The sequence below is a fragment of the Hippocampus comes genome, unplaced genomic scaffold, assembly GCF_001891065.2.
Source record: "Hippocampus comes isolate QL1 unplaced genomic scaffold, H_comes_QL1_v1.1 scaffold367, whole genome shotgun sequence".
In the NCBI taxonomy this organism is placed as follows: Eukaryota; Metazoa; Chordata; class Actinopteri; order Syngnathiformes; family Syngnathidae; genus Hippocampus; species Hippocampus comes.
Window position 1 is genome coordinate 908471 of NW_017805741.1, and position 8978 is coordinate 917448.

The window sequence follows — 8978 nt, forward strand, 5'->3', positions numbered from 1 at the left end:
GGCGGCGCGGTGGCCGCTGGGTTCGGCTCTCGTCGTCGTAGGAGGAAGGCTCGCACGATCACACCTGAAGTGTTCAAAAAGCTCACCAATGACATTTCTTCTCAGGCTCGGTCATTTGACTTCATTCTGCAGCAAAAATGCGAGTGTTCAAAAAAAATGTTCAAAAAGCTCTTGAATAACATTTCTTCTCAGGCTCGGTCATTTGACTTCATTCTGTGTACTTCTCGTGAACTGCTGCATGCAGGTTTTTCCAAATGAAATCCAGCACTTGAAAGCGGAGAACAGCTGCGTAGGTCACCGTGCATACACAATCCGAGTGATTGAGAAACACAAGTGCGCCTGAGGTGCTCACGGCGTCCCCAACGGCTGTCGTGTACGACGGTTTGCCGCCAGTTCCCTCCTCGCTTTTTTTTTGATGTGGCGCCTTGAAACACTCCAGCGGAAGCCATCAAAGGGCAACTAAATGGACCGCGTCCTTCTTGGCTCTGCGGCTTCAAGGGGAGGCCCTGGCAAAAGAAAGGAGGCGCTATTTTTAAACACCTCCCCCCCCCACCATCACTACCAGCGCAGCCTTTCCACCTCCTCTTCCCCGCCCAGCCCCTTTGACATTTCTTTTGAGCGTGCAGGTAGCTGATAGCGCGCCTGGCCGCCAACCTTGCCGCTTGAGCATAATGCGCTCGATCTGGCCCATTGTGGCTCCTCCAATGGAGAGCACCCACCCCCGCGCCGGAGTAAAAGATGAGACATGATGTCTTTTGCTGAGGAGGCAGAATAAGAATGTGCTCTGGCGCCTCAACATGAAGGTCCTTCAAGGAAAAAGAGGAAAAAAAAAAGTGGTGGTGGTGGTGGAGGTCAGGGCCGAATTTCAAAGACTTGCAAAATGAAATGCCATCAATAGAAATGGTCTATTCTCTTTATTTGAGAGCAGTTCTCTTGGCTGCATTGATTCCGGTAAGATTTTTTTTTTTTTTTTTTTAATCCAATCAGATTTCAGCCAATGAGTTGTCATCTTCAGCTCATCTGCTCAGCATTGCCGGCCGATGCCATCGCACCAACTTGATGAGTCGGTTTTATGCGACGCTTGGGTGCCTCGACTCCCGCTTTCATTCAACATGACAGTTTGGGCTTTTTTTTTTTTTTTTGTCGCCGCACAGCTGATGAAGGTGGTGAACGAAATGTGCCCCAACATCACTCGCATCTACAACATCGGCAAAAGCCACGGCGGCCTCAAACTGTACGCCATCGAGATTTCCGACAACCCGGGGGAGCACGAAGCGGGTGAGTTTGTTTGCACCTGTTTGCCGAGCTGCTCCAAGGGCCACCGAAACAGTCGGTGCGAACACAAAAGCTTCAGGCTTCAGCTAGCGAGCAAAAATGAAGAGAGGAAAAAAAAAAGTCAAGGAAACGCCACTTGGAACTTGCAACTTGAGGTTAAGACCCGAGACTTACTTCCGCCTCTGCCGTCATTTTTTCCTCTCCAGGTGAACCGGAGTTCCGCTACACGGCCGGTTCCCACGGCAACGAGGTGCTGGGTCGCGAGCTGCTCCTCCTGCTGATGCAGTTCATGTGTCTGGAGTACCTGTCGGGCAACCAGAGGGTCCGACACCTGGTGGACGAGACCCGCATCCACCTGCTGCCGTCCGTCAACCCCGATGGGTACGAGAAAGCCTTTGAAGCGGTAGGTCCGCCGCGCTGGCCGGGCCAGGACGCGTGGGCCGGGGCGGCTGCAACCTGTCGCCTGTCATCAAGCAAACGTGATTAATGACTGCAACGCGGCGCCGGCAGGGTGACCCCGCCGCACGCAATCAAGGCAGCAACTTCAAGCTCAAGCTCGGTTAGGGGTGGGCAAAGCGCGGCCCGCTGCGGCCTTTCATCTGGCCCAACCGACATTGACATGATCAAGACCCCTGCATTTGTTTCACTAGTTGAGATGGTGGTGGGGGGAAGGGGCGGCGGGGGTTCTAAAACTGAAAATGCATCCATGTGGTTGGTTATTTTTACACGTGTGTTGAGATAATGGCCGAGACTCCCAAGGTGTGAGTCACGCCAAGCCTTTTGTCGTCGCCCCCATGAAACCGGAGGGTTCCGAGCTGAGCGGCTGGTCTCTGGGCCGGTGGAGCAACGACGGCATCGACATCCACCACAACTTCCCCGACCTCAACTCCATCTTGTGGGAGGCCGAGGCCAAAAAGTGGGTCCCTCGCCGGATGGCCAACCACTACGTGCCCGTTCCGGATTGGTACCGATCCCAAAACGCCTCGGTGAGTCCGGCTTCCACTGGCCCGCTTCCTCCAGCCATTTATTTATGGCGGTTTCGTCGAGTTCGCTCAAGAGCATTTGCGCGCAATGTAAACTTGCAACATTCGGCCAGTTTTCGACGACAGCGGATCCAGCCAACTGAAAAGGTTTTTGCTTCCAAAAATGGGGCCTTTCCTTTCAATGAGCACATTTTCCATCCAATTAACTCCGACTGACATGGATGGAGACATTTTCCTCATTCAACCCATCGATTCAGACCATTCCAATTGCAGACATCTTTGCAACTCATTTCCCAACACTGAACTCCCACATCAAGATCGGTTTGACCGACGGAGTTCTTTCTTCCACGTTGCGCCGCCAATCTAAAACCATCCCCAGTCTCACATTAATTCCGCAGCGCTTCGGTCCAATACCAGCTCTTCAGCTCATACACAAAGTTGAAAATAGATCCATTACTTTATGACTCGACCGAGTCAGCCCCTCCCTCCAGTTTGGCCGATCCCGCAGCAAGGGGCATCCAAGCCCGGAGAGGATTTCCAAGTAGAAGAGGGAAAAAAAAAAAAGACGCAGGTGGGCGTCGAAGCGGCGTCTATTTCGGGGGGGAGCAGCAGCGTCGTCTGAGATTGACAAGCACAAATAGAATCCAGGCGTTGATAAAAAGCTCGTTGGCAGTGACGCGACGTTGTCTGGTGTGAGTCACGCACTTGGGAGGGAGGGGGGGTGCATCAGGATCATCGTGCTCTCATCAGAAGGCTGCTTCATGGGAAAAAAAAAAAAAGTTTCATATGGATCAAAAATGCCAGGAAAGGCCCCACACCACCACCACTTTGCGGTTAAATCCCCCCCTCTAAATGCTTTCCTAAAAGCCCACCTTCACATCCCCCGCCGCAGGTCGCCGTGGAGACGCGGGCTTTAATCGGCTGGATGGAGAAGGTCCCCTTTGTGCTGGGCGGCAACCTCCAGGGGGGCGAGCTGGTGGTGACCTTCCCTTACGACAAGACCCGCTCGCAGGGCGCCACCCGGGAGCAGACGCCCACGCCGGACGACCACGTCTTCCGCTGGCTGTCCTTCGCCTACGCCTCCACCCACCGCCTCATGACGGCCGCCAATCGGCGGGTGTGTCACAGGGAGGACTTCGCCAAGGAGGACGGGACCATCAACGGCGCGTCCTGGCATACGGCGGCAGGCAGTTAGTCACCACAGCCAAATGCGCAAAAGTATTGGGACACGAGCCGCCGAAAGGGACGTCGCCACCCGGCCGTTTATGTCGAGGCAACCCGCACTCGGAATGTGTCCCGATACTTTTGGTCCATGAAAGGATGACACCGTGATGGAGACTGTGTGTGTGTGTGTGTGTGTGCGCGTGCTTTGGCAGGCATGAACGACTTCAGCTATTTACACACCAACTGCTTTGAGCTGTCCATGTACGTGGGCTGTGACAAATTCCCTCACGAGAGCGAGCTGCCGGAGGAGTGGGAGAACAATCGCGAGTCTCTTCTCGTCTTCATGGAACAGGCAAAAAAAACACACACACACACAAAAAACAAAAGACAAACACACCTGTCTGTGAGGCACGTTGGAGGTCATTTGAGGGTTTCTTTTGCGCGTCCGCCTTCACACGTGTGCCTGACTAGGACATGTCCAGCTCGTGAGGACAACGAGCATACATTACATTGGACCAAAGATGACGATCAAGGATATCGAAGAAATGCTCAAGCGGCTTTACGGAAGGCGGATTGAGCATTTGTTCCATGTCAAGGGTATCCATCTTAAGTTTTGTACCAGGAGGCCAAAAGTGGCCCTATTAGTGACATTAGTGACAATAAATAGAGTGCCCCCCCGCTGACGCCGACTTTGAAGCTAGGTGTGCAAAGAGAAAAAGAAAAAAAAACACATACTGGACAACATACAGTGTAAACGAAGCCGAAGAATTGTTAGCTTGTATGAAAGTAGAAAAGGTCGCAAAGGTTTGTGTTTTGTCAAGCCTGGATGTTCACGAGTCCACGCTAGGACGGATCAAAGGCAGCTAAAATGGCAGCTAAAATGGCGCTTCTTGTTGCGTCCACGCCACAGGTGCATCGCGGGATCAAAGGCATGGTGAGGGACCTGCAAGGCAACGGAATAGCCAACGCCACCATCGCCGTGGAAGGCATCAGCCACGACATTCGCACAGGTACGCAAGCGGTGCTCAACTTGTTTTTTTTGTTCATCACACCGTCTTTTTAGGATAACGCCTAGAAATAAAGGCGGCCTTCACTGCCAAAAGCATTGAATGCGCTAAAAAAACATGAGCCGTTTTTATTCTGGAAATCATCGCGTTGAAGGCGACACGCTTGCAAGCAGCCACTTCTTATTTCAGATTTTTTGGGGCATATTGCTACATGGAAAAAAAAAAAAAAAAAGTCAAGTCTGTATTTCATATCTGGAAACTAGACACACTCTGGAGATCAATTTCTGCCTGCAGCATTCACACCAAGATTGAATTTGGTGCACATTCACGTCGGCACAGCTGCCCGCTTTCGCTCCTTCTCTTACGCGCAACGGCAACAAACGTCCCGAGCGCTTTGATCATTTGTGATCGTCGCGCTCCAGCCGCAGACGGGGACTACTGGCGCCTGCTGAACCCGGGCGAGTACCGCGTGACGGCGCGGGCCGAGGGCTACGGCATGGTGAGCAAGAAGTGCGAGGTGGGCTACGAGATGGGGGCCACCCGCTGCGACTTCACGCTGGGCCGCACCAACCTGTCTCGCATCCGGGAGATCATGGAGCGATTCAACAAGCGAGGCGGCGGCAAAGCGCCCGTCAGGCCGCCGCACGCCCGGCGCTCCCGTGACAGACGATCGGGGACTTAATGGCGGCCGGAAAAGTGGGCGACAACTCGCGACGTTTGGAACTTGGAGGAGCCGTTTGTCAGTCCCAGGTGACTTTTACTGTCAAACGGACACATCAAACAAAAGAGAATTCAACATTGTGGAGAGCAAAATCATTTCATTGACCAAAAATCTGCTCACTTATGCTAAGAAGAGCAAACACCATAGACGGGCTAACGAATAGGCGCATGGACGTTGTGTATAGTGAGAAGCCAATGTTAAAGTGTGATATAGCGGGGGAACAACGTAAGGGACGTGCTCGTCACGTTTCCGAAAGCTTTGCTCTTTTCTGTAAATAATAAAAGAGCCAACGGATTGCCTGCCTGATCTCATCTCACGTATGTACATAGAGGGCCCGTTAAGTTATGTAAACCGCGACAGAGGCAATGCAAGCGATACGCGCGTTGCTTCACATGAAATAAAGTCCCGAAACTCCACTTCAGATGCTATTTGGCTTTTCATTCCCTCGCAAACGAGTCCAGTGTAAAGGTTGGCGGCGTTCGCTAAATAGAGAACAAAGCAACTCTTCTAACGTTGGCGCAATGGTCATTTTTTTTTTGTGTTCGTTTTGTTTCTTGTTCATTTGATGGAAAGGAATTGCAGCCACCATCTTACGTGGGACGGCTGGCCAGCGTGATATTTTCCTTTGTTGTAAAAAAAAAAAAAAAAATCAACTCCTTCATGCGATTAAGTCAGAAAAGGAATTGCTTTTTATTGAGGTTTTCTTTCTCACGACATTGACCGTCACCGGCTTTTTGGGCGACTGAAGTTGGACGCACACTCCCGAGACAGCAAATTTGCTGGACTGCCCTTTAACACTCATCTCTGTGAAGACGCGAATCGCCGTTTGTCAACAATAACGAACAGGGCAGGAAGCGGACAAATATCGCTCTGCAACACTGTCGGGCTAGAAATCTCTTCATCGCAAATTCAATTGTCCTTGGGTTCGTCCTTCTTGAGAAGATAAATAAATAAAATAAATAAATAAACAAAGAAATGAATTTTTTAAAACAGCATCGAGTCGTCTCCCTGAGGGCCCAGAACGGATCCAATCAGCCCATCACAAAGCACAATCAGTGGAGGCAGAAAAGAATCAGATTTGGCATTTTTCCATCCACTTGTCGAGGAAGAAAAATCCTTGTCGCTACCTGAAATCATCTGGATTAAGATGCACTCGAGTCCACCAATCAAGGGACCTGCTCGGGAGTGTCCGGTGCTCCGTCGCACTCTTCAGGACGTAAGTGGCTCGAGTAACGTGGCGGAAGATTCAGTATAGCTACCCTGGACTCCACGAGGCTCTTGGGAACTTCATCCGCGGCGGTCCTCCGTCAACCGTGGCGCGCCCTCGGCCGGACGCGATCGGGGGGGTCACTGCGCCCCGGGTAAGGCGGCGCCTCGGCCCTGCGGGCCCGGTCCCGACTCGTTGGAGGAGCGGCGGCGTTTGAGCAGCCGGTCGGCGATGTCGCCGCAGGTCTTGCGGTACTGGTGGCGCAGGAGCGAGTAGACGAAGGGGTCGCAAGCCGCCTTGCTGTACGCCAAGCATTTGGACAGCGCCCCCCAGTGGGGGCTGATGGGCACCGCCGGGAACAACTCCACGATCCTGCGGGCGGCAGACGCAAGACTGATCGCAACCGCGTCCCGCTTGGAAAATAACAACGTGCCGACTTGCCAAATGACGCGCTCGCTCACTGACCGGGACTTATTTACGTGCGTTCTTTCACGCCGCCGAGTGCTGGGGGAACAGACGAGGGGCTCTCCCAAAAGTGTTGTCGCTCACCTTGTGATGACGTAGGGAGCGAAGCAGAGCATGAAGGTGCCGATGAAGGTGCTGATCTTCCTGGTGGCTCGCTGGCGCCGCCGCCTCCGCTCCTCCAGGCAGCGCTGTCGAACGCTGCAAAAAAACAAATTTGCAAAGGGCCAAGCGCTCCATCTCGCTAAGAAATAAATGGTCACGCGCATTCTTTACATGGAATGGAAACTCCTTGGTGGAGGTAACAAAAAACAAAAAAGGGACGGCCATAATGAAATGGCTCAGTTAACTTCCTTGGTGGCTGGAGAGCAAAAAAAGTCAAAAGGACCGTCAACGTAATTTTCATGATGAAAAACTACAAAATATCGATTTTTGGGGGCTTGGGGAGGGTGTCATCACAGCAACTTAGGATGGAACAATGTAGAGCAATGTTCAAATATAAACGAATGACATTTTTGCACAACAAACCAAATGAGTTGTTTGTTCCAAATCAATTTTCTATGATGTCTTTGATCCACTGGTGAAAAGGACACTTTGATTCGCTCCTCTTTTCTCTAGAACTGCTTCAGTCAACAAAGGGTATGCAGAAAAGTGGTTAAGATTGCACGATTGTCTGTGTCTCGTGTGTTGTCTTGTATTATTTTGTCATTTTTTTGTTCACTTTCCTTTTGATGGCGGCGCGGACACCCGCAGCGGCTCCTCTTGTTTTATGTTGAGGGCGAAGAAATTTCATCTGCGCTGTACAGCACATTTGACAATGAAGTTGTATTCACTTCAATTCAATAGTGATTTTTGCTTCCATCTTTAAGTGGGGGGGGGGGGAGAACGGTAGTTTTATTCCTTTGATGTGCAATGCGGGAAAGACGATTTTCACAACAGCAAAACTTGCAAATATTTTGTTGAATTGCCCCACTTAAAATGTAGGTACTGACTTTTATGATGGCAAACAAACAAAAAAAAAGTATCAATGTTATTATTTGCGTGCTCGGGGCTTCTTGGCGAGGTAAAGACTTTGTACCATAGAAGGTCCTCTGCCGTTTGCGCTGCGCCGACTGTCAGCAACGGCTGACGGGACAGAGTTTACCAAGAACCACCACCCAAAAAAAAAAAAAAAAAAGACTCGGGGCGCTATTTGGCGGAGGGCGACGAGCTCGTACCTGGGATGGATGTCCACCAGCAGCACCAGCGTTTGCATGGTGATGACGTCGATCCTCCTGCAGTGGAAGCGGGCCACTTTGAGCACTTTGAGGTAGGCGACGCACAGCACGACGAAGGACAGCAGGAAGGTGAAGGAGTGGAAGAGGACGCTGAAGACCGCGAACTGCGCGCGGCCGCGCGGCGGCGCGCCCAGCGTGCAGGCGGCGTAGAGGCGGTGGTAGCCCAGCCACGAGAGGCCGCCGGCGGCCGCCGAGAAGCCCAGCGAGTGCGCCCAGGTGTAGCCCAGCACCAGGGCGGCGTCGCGGCGGCGCATCTTGGAGTGGTAGCGCAGCGGGAAGACGACGGCGAGCCAGCGGTCGATGCTGAGCGCCGCCATGCTCAGCATGGCGTTGGTGGACAGCAAGGTCTCCAGGAAGCCCGCCGCCCGGCACAGGGCGTCGCCGCCGGGCTGCGCGCGGCTCGCCAGGGCGCCCAGCGTCAGCGGCATGTTGGCCACGGTCAGCAACAGGTTGCACAAGGTCAGGTTGGCGTTCAACAGCCCCGGAGCCTGCTTGCGGATCTCGGGGCTGTACGCGAAGCAGATCAGCACCAGCGCGTTGGACAGCAGCGACACCACGATGACCGCCAGCACCGAGGCGAACACCAACGCCTCGGCGGCATCCATCGTCCTTTGAAACCGCGCCGCGCTGCGCCACGCCACAAAATTAAAACAAAACAAAACAAAAAAAAAAAAGTGGGGGGTGATCGGGGGCGCGAGAAGGGGCGATACTCGGCGGGCGCGGTGCTCCTCAAGCCTGCCGCGGTCGACTCCGCGCACCCGCCACGCTCCCCCGGGTGCATGGAGAAGCCCCCCTGCTCTCCTCGCCGCTACATTGCTTCAAAGACGAGCGAGACAGAGAGAGAGAGAGAGAGAGAGAGAGAGAGAGAGAGAGAGAGAGAGA

The 8978-nt window shown here is 53.0% G+C and overlaps 2 protein-coding genes across 2 annotated transcripts in view; one reads left to right on the plus strand and one right to left on the minus strand.

The window, feature by feature from the left end:
• The window catches only part of cpxm2 (carboxypeptidase X (M14 family), member 2), a 9708-nt gene extending 4142 nt beyond the window's left edge, over positions 1 to 5566 (plus strand). The window contains exons 5-11 of the mRNA XM_019883321.1: positions 1003 to 1278; positions 1482 to 1678; positions 2082 to 2261; positions 3151 to 3448; positions 3635 to 3774; positions 4333 to 4432; positions 4852 to 5566. Of these exons, the coding sequence (XP_019738880.1) occupies positions 1003 to 1278; positions 1482 to 1678; positions 2082 to 2261; positions 3151 to 3448; positions 3635 to 3774; positions 4333 to 4432; positions 4852 to 5111 (1451 nt within the window). The 3' untranslated portion in view covers positions 5112 to 5566. The remainder of the gene's footprint in view (positions 1 to 1002; positions 1279 to 1481; positions 1679 to 2081; positions 2262 to 3150; positions 3449 to 3634; positions 3775 to 4332; positions 4433 to 4851) is intronic.
• Positions 5567 to 5816: 250 nt separating this feature from the next.
• LOC109523995 (G-protein coupled receptor 26-like) lies at positions 5817 to 8716 on the minus strand. The gene is made up of 3 exons (XM_019883556.1): positions 8037 to 8716; positions 6907 to 7020; positions 5817 to 6729 (listed from the first exon to the last, which is right to left on the minus strand). The coding sequence occupies exons 1-3, from the start codon at positions 8699 to 8701 to the stop codon at positions 6498 to 6500; spliced, it is 1011 nt and encodes a 336-aa protein (XP_019739115.1). The 5' UTR covers positions 8702 to 8716; the 3' UTR covers positions 5817 to 6497.
• Between the last annotated feature and the right edge of the window lie 262 nt (positions 8717 to 8978).